Below are 12,660 nucleotides of genomic sequence, written 5' to 3'. Positions count from 1 at the left end.
TGTGATCATTAAAAATCCCATGGCACTTCTCGTAAAGAATAGGGGTGTAACTCTGGTGTCCTGGCCAAATTCCCTCGATCGGCTCTTACCAATCATGACCTCCCAATCATCCTCATCCATTGAATTGTCTCTCGCTCCACCATTAGCTGGTGTGTGGTGAGCGCACTGGCGCTGTTGTCCTGTGGCTGCCGTCGCAGTATTACGGACAATCCAAGAGGATGCTGGACACTGGTGGTGGAGTGAGACCCCCCTCATGATTGTGAAGAGCTTTGGCCATACACAATAAATGCGTTATATAAATAAACATTACTTACAACTTACTACTTTTGTTCACAAGTGGGGGAAGGATGGAATGTGAGATTGACAGGTGGATCTGTGCAGCAGTAATGCAGTCTATGTACCGTCCGTTGTGGTAAAGAAGGAGCTAAGTCGAAAGGCAAAGCTCTTAATTTACCGGTCAATATACGTTCCTACTTTCATCATAGTCATGACCGAAAGGACAAGATCTTGAATACAAGCGGCCGAAATGAATTGCCTTCGCAGTGTAAACTTATTAAAGTGCTGGCACACTGGCAACACAGACGCAGTGGAGATAGACAGTGATTCGGAGAGCAGCATTTACAGCGGATGTGAGAGCTGTGTGGAAGTGGAGGACTTTCAGTCCATAATACTGTAGTAATATTACTGTAAACGTAACTAAATCATTTTGAAGGTGTGTCTTTAAAAACTGAAAGAGTACTGCTGACACCTAACTAACTTTGCTATCTAAATAAACATAAAGAACGCTGATCACACATTTGCAAAATTCATATAGACATGACAAGCAACGCTAACTGGAACTGTGTCTTTTTTTAAAGATTAGATCATCCAGATTAGAATGGCTCTCTGGTACAAAATATTCCTCATAAACATACTTTTGAAGTGTGTTAGCAGACCACTGTACTACAATTACTTGGATCCACACACCAACTGTGCTCCCATTGCGGGGAAATGTAAAGAAAACCTTCGCTGCAGCATTTTTAGAAACGCAACACTGATGACCCATGTCTCCGAACAATCCTTCTACTACAGTACTTGTTTGAAATACGGTTGGCAACACAACGGAGAGGGATCTGGCTGCAGACCTGGTGCAGTGCAATCTGGACTGCATCCAATGCTTTTTAATGGACTCACCTAACCCCACCCGTCATCACTGTGACGTCACTAGCTCCATTTGAGTGCATTGTGTCTGACATTGCATCGCTGAGTGATGCAGTCTCAGCTTGCATCATAAAGGCTGCATCCAGACACTATTGACACAACGTGGCGTCTCTCTGAACACCGCAACAGGTAAAAGGAGTCTACAAAGCTTAATTATGCATATTAATGAAGTTGCATCTTATTCACAATAGAGCGCGCTGATTGGTTCGAACCAAGTCTTTCTCATGAATTAATGCTGAACATGATGTCACTTTGTACCAGCAGCTACAGACTCAGTCTCCACGCTGGATTTTACACAATGATCTCATCGGCGTGATGTAGCTTCAAAATCTCTTTTTGACCAGGAAGAACAAACTTGCTTAAAACAACACAAAAACAACCAATTTTCGCTTTTTAGTAAAGTGGGACATTTACATATGACTGTCAACATCTCAAAAAATGTGTTTTGGTGGTTCGTGACCCTTTAAAGTTTGAGACCATTTGAGGGAGAATGCATTTTTGTTTTTGAGTGATCTATTTCTTTAATTCTTAACATCCTTTTAAATGTAACAGGTGTTTATTGACTTCAAGAGTTTCAAAGAACTGGAGATGTAGAGATAATGATGTCACAAACCTCTAGAGTAAACACAGGACTTTCCAGCACTGTGGGCTGTCCCTGTTGATTAACGCAGTCACACTTTCATTCCTTTACAGAACTGCTTAACAACGCAGCACAGCACACGTTTACAGTGAGGATTAATAAATAATCCTACTCAAACTGATCAAATGAGAACTACTAGAAGAACCAAGAAAAACACAAAAAAGGAAGAACCACAAAGAGAGACGGTCATACAGTGGTGCCCGGGAGGAACAACAACAATGGGAGCTGGTATTTGTTCTGTTTATTACTATCACCTTTAGAATGATTCAAACTGATCGTGAACAACTTGGTTTATAAATATATTTACAGTCATATACAAAACGACTTTCACTTTCACTTTGTCCTGAGATACATACGCCACAACATGCCTACTCGTTGCTTATTGCACGTTTCAGATTTTGCAAAGCTAAAACAATAAATGCCAATCATTGTTCGGTAGGAAATTCACAGGTGAACAACAATCCAACTACTGTCCTCAGCCAGGATGGAAAAAGTTTAATGGTGAGAAAACGTTCATGTTAAAGACTTCTAAGGTTTAAATAGTCATTTAACTTGAGAGCATTCCAATGGAATATATTGTAAATGTAAATATATTATAAAAGCTCCTTTAAAATGGCATAAACAGTCTGATTTGATAATGTGGAGTAATTGTATTTTCTGTTTGGTCTATAAAGGTGCCTTCTCTAATGATTCGAACACTACTAGTACCGCACAACCCTGTCAACACCTCTGCATCTCCGAATGATGGACAAAATCCAGATCCAGCAAGAACAGTGAGCATTGCATTGTAACTTAATTTCACTGCCATTAATGGGATAATTAAAAGTAAATAAATAAGAATTATTTGTTTTAGTAGAACATCAAAAAAAGATTGTAAGACTAATGTGAAATGCAAGTAAAACAAAGCACTTTAAGACATACATATATACACAAACACACACACACACCGGCCACTTTTTTTAGGTACATCTTACTATTAGCAGGTTGAACCCCCTTTTGTCTTCAGAACTGCTTTAATCCTTCATGGCATAGATTCAACAAGGTACTGGAAATACTCCTCAGAGATTTTAGTCCATATTGCTGAAAATTTGTCAGCTCATGACTTTGAACTCATCGTCAAGTTCAAGCAGCCAGTCTGAGATGATTCGAGCTTTATGAAATGTTGTGTTCTCCTGCTGGAAGTAGCCATCAGAAGATGTGTACACTGTGCTCATAAAGGGATGAACATGGTCAGCAACAATGCTCAGGTAGGCTGTGGCATTGACACAATGCTCAATTGGTACTAATGGGCCCAAAGTCTGGCAAGACAATATCCTCCACAATATTACACCACCACCACCACGAGTGGTTATATGAGTATTGAGTTACTGTTGCCTTTCTATTAGCAGAAACCAGTCTGGCCATTCTCCTCTGACCTCTGGCATCAACAAGGCAGTTACGCCCACAGAACTGCCGCTCACTGGATATTTTCTCTTTTTCGGACAATTCTCTAAACCGTCGAGATGGTTGTGCGTGAAAATGCCAGTAGATCAGCAGTTTCTGAAATACTCAGACCAGCCTGTCTGGCACCAACAATCACGCCACGTTCAAGTTCACTCACTTAAATCACCTTTCTTCCCCATTTTGATGCTCGGTTTGAACTGCGGCAGATCGTCTTGACCATGTCTACAATGAGTTGCTGCCATGTGATTGGCTGATTAGAAATTTGCATTAACGAGCAGTTGGACAGGTGTACCTAATAAAGTGTCCCGTGAGTGTATATATCACACACACACACACACACACACACACACACACACACACACACACACACACACACACACACTTTTGTGCAAAACAAAATCTATAGTATCACAAAGTTCCAGCTGTTTAATAACTCATACCTTACATTTTTCCAAAGTGCCCTGTTTGTTTGTCTGCGCTGAATCCTGCACGCATGAATGGCCAATCTAATGATGAACTGCTTCAATGTCCACGATGCTCCATCCTGTGTGGTTCTTGTCTTTACCCCTGCACTTCTGCCGTCTGCACCAACAAGCTGTGTGCGCTGGTCTCCACACTGCTGACCTGTGACGTGGTGACAGATCCAACGAGTAGAGTGTTTGGTTGTCCAATATTCAGAGCCTGTCCCAAGTGTTACAGTCTGATTATGCATGAAGGCCATGGATGCAAGCATGTAAGATGCAAATCATGCCATCACCGGTTCTGTTTTATCTGTTTGCAAGGTGACTGTAGCAAAGACAAAGCACTTTACTGGACACTAACTTGTGCAAAGCAGAGAGCAAAAAGGCAGAGATTTATGTCAACAGAATCTTGAATTTAGATTCATCATTGGAATGGACTCAAAAATGACAAAACTCAAGAACTGTCAGTTGAGCTGCTGTGCAGGAATTAAATCCTGAAATCTTGGATAACAGTCCTGGAGAAGTGACACTACAGACTTCTGTGTACAATATTATTAGCAAAGCTTTCTATACGCTTTCTCATACTAGGAGCCGGTTACTGTTTTTCTACCTAAAATGACTGCAACATTGTCGTGTAGCAATATAGAAAGACACAGCCTTCTATTCATCAAGAAATAAAGCATCCGATGTGTGTAGCACTGAGAAGGTCAATTTATTTCAATTTTTTTTTTAATTAAATCCCAATTATCATTTTTAATTTCCAACTGAAACATAATGCCATTTTGCCATGCTCATTTTTATATTATTATGATTTTACTTGATCTTGTAGTGTTTTGTTTAACATTATGACGGTGCGTTTTCGAGGCATATTTCTTCATAAGTTACAGATAAATATTGTCTCCATTTCAAGGTTTTTGTGTCACAGGGCGAAGTTGTGAAGCAGTACTTTTCCACTGCTTACGCTTTGGTTGAACAGCACTAATGTTGTGCTGACCTGACAGAGGAGGAATAAAGTTCAGTCGGTGTCACGGTATTGAAAAACTAAAAGTGTGTTCATACTTATGGTTTGGAATGTGGTTGAAAGTATAACTATACATTTAGTTCCCTTTTTGGTTGGCATTCATTTTTAAAACACAAAACAGCTTTTATGACATACAGTCATAAGGTATACTTAAGCTTTCTGTTCTTGTTATGGTCATATCTTGTGATAGCATGTCCTGGTTTTGGTTTATGTGTGTATTTTTTCCATTAGTAAGTCCAACGACACAAATCCCCTTTTTGCCAGTTGGTCCCTGGTGCATACGAGGGTTTGGATGAAATCTTTCAAACATTAATATAACCTAAATCTGTGAACACACCCTGATTATTGAATAAAACTACATCATTTTATAATCAGACTGATTTTCAGTTAATGTAGTTTTGGGCACTAGGCAAAACAAGCTTGCGTAAACTGCTTCTAAATAAAGGTCAAAGAGCTTTCACTGGGGTGGTACCTTTGCAAATGGCACACATTTATACCCAAAGCCAATTTTCCACTGCTCTGTAAGATAAGGTTCGGTTCAGTTTGCATTTCCACTGCAGTTCAGTGCCACTTAAAAGGGGTGGGATTATCAATATAGCTGGCCCGCCAGTATTTTCATTCAAGTTTGTTACATACAACTCTTTCTGGATTCACTACACTGCTACCAATGAGAGGAACATCTGGTGGTGTATTTATCATCCGGTGGTTTAATAATTCTTTAGTTGTGTAATCCAACAAAACAGCAGTGGCTGCTGCTCACTATTTAAATATAGCAGGTTTTGTGTCAAATCCAACTATGCTGATAGTGACAATTCACTAGTTACCAATAAGCAATGTGTATATCACAAGTGTCAAAGTCAGTTCCTGGCGGGCCGCTGCTCTGCACAGTTTAGGTCAAACCCTAATTAAACTCACCTGATCAAACTAATTAAGTCCTTTAGGCTTGTTTGAAACCTACATGTAAATGTGTTGATGCAAAATTGGAACTAATCTGTGCAGGGCTGCGGCACTCCAGGAACTAACTTTGGCACCCCTGATGTATATAACTCACATTTAGGTATCAGTATGGCTTTCTTGAAACCTCAACCCAGGAGGTCCTAAGAAAAAAGTACCAGGTAGTATGGACGAAACGCAGCAAAAAATCTCCTGTGCCATACCAAACCATATAATGCAGTAGAAATTCCTAAAAAGGTCAGTAATTGTACCTCAGAGGTATAAACTAGTAACTAAAAATTTCATGAGATAAACTTGATTTTTTTAGGTACTATTTTGTACCTTTAAGGTGGCAATATTGACCCTTTATTTATAAATGTATACCTTTTGAAAATATACAGCCCCAGTAGACAGCTCTTCTAACACTTTTTGACTTGATTTTAACAGTTTTTGGTACTAGAAAAAAAAATAAAGGATCCAGTATTTCTGGCATGTTGATTCAGTCTTAAAGTTTTCATATTAAAGTCTTAAACATAAGAGTACTGTCCAGGTTTATGATACTACCATCAGGCTAGAGCTGGACGATAAATCAATTTTATCAATTTACTCGAGTGTGTAGTTTACATCGATTTGTTTGAATAAAAATCAGTTTCACTCTAACACATGCGATGCTCTCCTTTGGGTTCCCACAGTTTCCTTGTGGATTTTTCCATAGAAACACAAACAACATGCCAGCCAGCAGGGATGAACCTGGAGAAATGTTGCACTCTATGAGTAGAAAAAAAACACTGCGGCACCAGTGCACCGGTCTACCAAATGCAGCAGCCCAATACAAATAAAAGCAAAAAAATATAACCAATCCACTAGTGATTTATATGAACAATATAACACAATAAAATAGAATAAACCTCTGAATGTATGTTCATGTTGAAATAAAAAGCACAAAATAATAGGGAAATTAATCTTCTTGAAAACTGTGCCCTTTTTAAAAAATCTTTAAGAGTTTACTTTTACTTAAATTTTTTAAAATGGTTTAATTGATATTACTATTATTATTATTATTATTATTATTATTATTATTATTATTATTATAAAAGTCTTATATGCAATTGTAAATGGATCTTGTTACATTTATTCTTTAAATGACAGCTAGAACCGTTCTTCAGGGGAAAGTTTTTTTCTTAATCATTTTTAAATCCTGTAATTATATAATTATATGCTTAAGCACATTGTATAGGTTAATACCCTTTGAGTCTAAAAATCTGAAAAATCTATTTAAAATCATAAAGAAATTTTTTTGTGAAAGAAATGAGGGATTAAAATAATAGAAAAATAAATAAAATAAATCGCTGAGTCCTTCATCAGGCACTAAATATTTGAAAAGGCATTAAACGTATAACAGACAAATGCTTCTCATCCAGTTATTCCAGATTTTAATTCATGAACATTCATAGGGTTAGTTCACCCAAAATGAATAAAAGTTGTTTTATTATTTATACAGATTAACAACTCCTTTATGAGAATTTTAACCTTGATTTTCAGAAAAACAGAAACAGTAATTATTAAAAATAGCTTAGATTGTGCTTTAAAGCGAAACCATAGCTAATCTAAAACAAGAAGATTCATTCATTTTTGGGTGAACTTTGCTTCTCCTAACCTTTCAATGCCTGGGGGTGACCTGATATTGACTGGGCTCTATGCACAGCTAGTGTTTTTCAGCCAATCATAAACTTCCGTTGAAAGCTTAATTGAAAGCTTAATTGAAATGTTTTCAAATGAGCATGGTACCTTTTACTGCATCGATGTTGTAATGTAATTACAATACATCCAATATTCATTTAGTTGTTCAAGCATAAATTAGATGAAAGACCGTGTAACCACTAGCGCCATCAGGATTAGCAACAGAGCACAGAAACTCCATTGAAAATAATGGGGTAAAATAAACTTTCATGTTTTAAAGACATGTCGGGGGAAAATGGGATTTAATGCAGCGCTCCTTGTCCGGTCTAAGACCTACTTTATAAAGGCAGTGAAGATAACTGATTTTTAAGGAAAACAGACATGGCACTTTTATAATGGAAAGAAAGCTCACCGGAAGCGCTGAGGCTGGCTGAAGTTAAAAGTCCATGTGCATGTACCCCATTAATGTCGCAAAACTACCATAAATAATGCTTTCATACAGTAGGTGTCATGAACACTGATGCGACCGCAATCCACCATCATTTCGAAACTTTTTCCCACACTGACCGCAAGTATAAGGTTTCTCTCCTGTATGGAGGCGGAAGTGACGCTTAAGAGTCAAAGCATGCCGGAAGCGTGCGCTGCAGATGGAGCATGTGTACGGCCTCTCTCCTGTATGGATCCTCTGATGAATCTTCAGATGGTGCTTGCGGTTGAAGTCTCGTCCACATATGATACAATGGTACGGTCCTCGGCCTCCGGGAAACATAAAGTGATCGGGCCTCTTGCGATTGTTGAGCTTTGGAAAGTGGATTTGCTGGCCCGAGCCTGACAATGACAGGAAATCTAGGTTAAAAGGCAAAGAAAAGGGAAAACTGCATGTAACTTCTGCCTTTTAAATAAATAGACCCGTCTTTCTATCATCGCCTTCTCAAGCATAGAGTTTTGTACAATACTCACCAACAGGGTGGTTGGCAGACTGGCAAGGCATGTTTGTATGGCAGCTCTCTGATTGCAATTGCTCAGGTCTCCAGTCTTCCAGCAGTCGCGATTGAGCCAGAGAAAGACTGTCTGAGTTTGGCTCTTCTGCTACAGAGATGGACACAGGGATTGGGTCACCATAACTCTCCTCTTTCTCCACCTTTATAGCCACTTCAAGGGACGACGGATCACTCAGCACATGCGAAACTTCTCCAGCACATGACAGGTCAGCTTTGGTCATACCGTGCTGCTCATTCTTGGTGTCTGAAAGGGGAAACACTCATTTATCCTGCGCTCAGAAAAATCAACTTAAGTCAACTTAAATTCTCAGAAAACAAGTTTATAGCTTATTTCGCTTCAGAAAGTTATTTTTTTTCAGTGCATGCAACGAAACTTCAGAATTCCAGACTTTGTGCTTTCATTTGAGATGTCACCGGGAAGTTCATCCGAATATGAAATAATATTTCTATGGCAGAACACAATATTATTTAGTCATGAATAGAAGTCAACAGTTGCCAGCAATCTGAGAGGCAAAAACAACAAAATATGCATACACATGAACAACTCCGTGCAAATGTCAACTTTGCCATGAAAAGTTTTCGCCAAAACAGTCAAACCCTTTCTAAGTTTTTTGCATAGGCTTATATTTTACAGGACTGTAAAAATACTCATATTTGTCTCTGTCAATGTTTCAAAACTATTATATTTGATTTACCAAAGTTGCATAAGTGGCATTTCACATCAGTCACATCCATAACAATGCTTTTTCCTCATAAATAAAAAAATGTCAACTAAAATTAAATCAATCAAGTTTGTTCTACAGTAAGCAAACTCTTATCCTTTTGATTAGCAGTGTTTCTTTTGGGTTGTGCAGTTTAATTCACAGAATTAGTATGTTGTGCACTGTAAACTTGCAGACTTTTTGGTCACGTTCATAACGCATGTCTATTTTCCTTATTCAAAATATAAAAGATGTTTACAGATTGACATATTTCAGATCACATAACTCTGTGGCGAGTTGCTTTACGAAATATCAACAGAAGTTCAATATAATGTTGACTTATACTTTCTCTGTGAAATGAGTTTTTATTGCAAATGTCACATCCATAACGCTGGAATTGCTCACATACAAAACAAAATTCCTTTCTGCATCTGCCGTAGTTATCCGGCTCTTCCATTCATTAACCACAATCAGACTGAAGGTTTGCATACTAGAAACGAGACTTTACTGCCCCACCAAGAACTTAACTCCTAATGCCGCTAGTTAACATACTCGATGCATTTCTTTTTCAATATGTCCCATAATTTTCCAAAATATCAGCCTCTACCAAATGGTAGATATGTTGGTTTATGGTAAAAGTACTGGAATTAATATATATACTATGTAAAATCCATAAATATAAAGTGTAAAACCAATTTATTTAAAAACACAATCAAAATAAAACATTTTTGAATACTAAATCATCTTTATTTTTTGAAGTATGCCATGAAATATTTCAGATTCTCATTTAACATGATTTTGTTTTTACTGTAAAAAAAGAAAAAACAAGATAACAAGTGTAATAGTGCAACAGGATTATGGTTCTTAGATGTCTTTTGTTTGTGTGTGTAAACCATTATTTAAAACAGTCATTTTAAGGGTCATTATTTAAAACAGTCAAAATATGGTCAACCATTTGGTAGAGCAGGCCGTTAAAGGGTAAAAACATAATAAAGCAGAGATGTCAGAAAATAGCCCTTCAGGAGAACCTGAAGTCTCCCCTAGACCATCTAAAGTGTCTATGTCCATGGTCCAGCTTTTATACATATTTTCTTGCCCACCTCTGTGTACCTGTGACCATCTTAGGAAGTCTTTACTAAAAGCTCATGTTAGGTGGTCATTTCATTTCCCCATAGCTGTGCATAACTTGTTCTGAGTATGTACATATATTCTTAAGCAGGTCCATTCATTTGATAAAATATCAATCATTCTCCTGAAATCCTGTCACAGATATAGCTTCATATGGGTAATTAACATATTTAATGAGTGCTTAACATGTTCAGTTATTCTTCAGCATTGCTTTGCATTGCTTGGTCCTCTGTGGGCTCATCTTACACACCACAGCCTGGCTCAGTTCTTCTCAAACTTACATGTTTGCTGCTGCACACTTTTTGAGAATTAAAATCTTCCTCACGTCTCCAAATAATCTATTAGGGGTTTATGAAGCAAAATGATCACTGTGTGCAAGAAACTAAGCATTATTTTTAGTTTGCCTGTACATGATTTCTCAGACTCAAACTAAGAATACACCATAGTCATGACAGGGCTTGCAAGAGTAAACATGATTGAGGTAAAGTTGCTTTTATATTCGCACATCCGTTCAGTTGACATGCTCTCTCACTTAGTGATTTGGGGGCCTAACCACTGAAATTCAAAACTTTCTCAATAGATATATTGTTTTTCTCTATAGATTTTTTTTGTTCATTTTAAATAAACTGCAAGCTAAAATATATATTTTAAGTGGAACCTTTATCTTCTTCATGTATATTTTTATACAATAAGCTAACAAATAAAAAACTATTTCACAAACTATGTGCAGTAAACTAGCCATATTTGTGATTGGATTTCAATATTTGCATGCGCTGTACAGAAGGAACGTTCCACTATTCATGACTATTTTTTTTTTACTGTGAACAATGTTGTATAATATCTAGGTTGTAACCTAGTTATTGGCCACTAATATGATTTCGCTAAAAAAATTAGCAAACAACACTTTTCTGAAATTATATTAAAAATTAAAAGTAGAAATTAAAGTCTGAATGTGTGAATCTTGAGCGACACGGTGGCTCAGTGTTTAGCACTGTCACCTTACAGCAAGAAGGTCATTGGTTCGAGTCCCGGCTGGAACAGTTGGCATTTCTGTTTGGATTGTGCATCTGTTTGCGTGGGTTTTCTCTAGGTAAGCTAAATTATTCTTGTGTATGAGTGTGAATATGGGTGTGTGGGTGTTTCCCAGTGATGGATTGCAGCTGGAAGGGCACCCGCTGTGTAAAACATATGCTGGATAAGTTGGCGGTTCATTCCGCTGTGGTGACCGCAGATTAATAAAGGGACTAAGCCAAAGAAAAATGAATGAATAAACAAATGAATGAATACATCTTAACCAACTTTACCTCAATCTAAACTCAAGGCTGGCCAATAAAATCGGTTTAGTCTGTTTCACTTCACTGAGGGTGGGCCATTTTAAGCGACTGAACAAACTTAAGTAACGTTATTTTAATCGTCTTTAAACCTCAAACACCTTACCATTTGCCCCGTGGTGATAGTGGGTCGCTTCCCCTAGTGAGTCAGAGTTTAAAGCCGATTCTGCGAGTGGGTTCCCGCACATCGGTACTCGCTGGAAAACAGTGGTGTCCTTTGGTTCACACAGCAAATAATCTTGTTCCGAGTTCACACTGGACTGGGTTTGTTGCCGGATGTTAACAGCACTGACCTGGAGCCCGCCGCGCTGAGCTCTGCTGAGAGGAGGAGGCATCAGCTGACCGCCGCCGCTGCTGCTGCTGTTACTGACGGGGAAATCCTCGAGGCTCTGCGTCTGCAGGTCCAGGCCACCGCACACTGAGGAGAGTTGCGTTTCAGCGGTTTGCAGTCTAAACTTGAGCGCGCTGTTGTCCCGCAGAGCCTCCTGAATCTGTCCCTGCACCTCTCGGAGGGCTCTGTCCAGCAGTCTGGTGATCTCCACAACGGCGATCTCCACCGCCACACCGAGCGCGTTTTGCAGGGTCGCGGTTAGTTCCTCTTGAAACGACAATGACACCTCTGAAGTCACTGTGGAGTTCGCAGGACCGCCGTTTACCTCCATTGTCCTTTTCGCTTAAAACTACTTTTTGACAGCACTTTAACTGCTTGAGAAGAGAGCCAGTGTGCACCACTAACGCTCGCTGAAGTGTCGAACGTTTAGTAGTTGGCCAACCAAAACATTTCCTTGGTTGCACTTATTAAGGCGACTCGACATTTGTGTGTAATTTTACTCAAGTCTACTTATATCAAAAGGGCTGAAATAAACACAACACAACACAGAATTCTTTAAAAATACCATTTAGATGGCCAATAAAACTGTTAAATAGAATTATGATGGCTATAATAAATACAACTCCAGGATACAGCACAGTTGTCCGCTTTTATTTGGTCATTCATTCTTTCTTTTTTCCTCCAAAAAAAGGAGAAAAACATTAAATGGATTTGGCTGAAAGGCAACTAAACTGTAAATCAGGATGGAATTAACATGTAAATAATTTGACAGAAGAGCATATATTTCTTC

General features: G+C 38.4%; 1 protein-coding gene and 1 non-coding gene across 3 annotated transcripts; one reads left to right on the top strand and one right to left on the bottom strand.

The window, feature by feature from the left end:
• The first annotated feature begins 214 nt into the window (after window positions 1-214).
• Window positions 215-5,134, top strand: LOC110438659 (uncharacterized). Its single transcript, XR_011015546.2, has 4 exons — window positions 215-2,068; window positions 2,280-2,341; window positions 2,515-2,613; window positions 3,741-5,134. It is a non-coding gene; the product is annotated as an uncharacterized protein (transcript).
• Window positions 5,135-7,114: 1,980 nt separating this feature from the next.
• si:ch211-284e13.5 lies at window positions 7,115-12,323 on the bottom strand. Of its 2 annotated transcripts, none has more exons than XM_021476319.2 (3): window positions 11,646-12,309; window positions 8,339-8,623; window positions 7,115-8,206 (listed from the first exon to the last, which is right to left on the bottom strand). In XM_021476319.2, the coding sequence occupies exons 1-3, from the start codon at window positions 12,199-12,201 to the stop codon at window positions 7,887-7,889; spliced, it is 1,161 nt and encodes a 386-aa protein (XP_021331994.1). In that variant the 5' UTR covers window positions 12,202-12,309; the 3' UTR covers window positions 7,115-7,886. The 2 variants fall into 2 exon arrangements, with proteins under 2 accessions (XP_021331994.1, NP_001313506.1); NM_001326577.1 differs by having other exon boundaries at window positions 7,665-8,224; window positions 11,646-12,323.
• Between the last annotated feature and the right edge of the window lie 337 nt (window positions 12,324-12,660).

This window comes from Danio rerio, chromosome 5 (genome assembly GCF_049306965.1).
Source record: "Danio rerio strain Tuebingen ecotype United States chromosome 5, GRCz12tu, whole genome shotgun sequence".
Lineage (NCBI taxonomy): Eukaryota > Metazoa > Chordata > Actinopteri > Cypriniformes > Danionidae > Danio > Danio rerio.
This window is presented reverse-complemented; position numbering and strand designations above follow the sequence as displayed.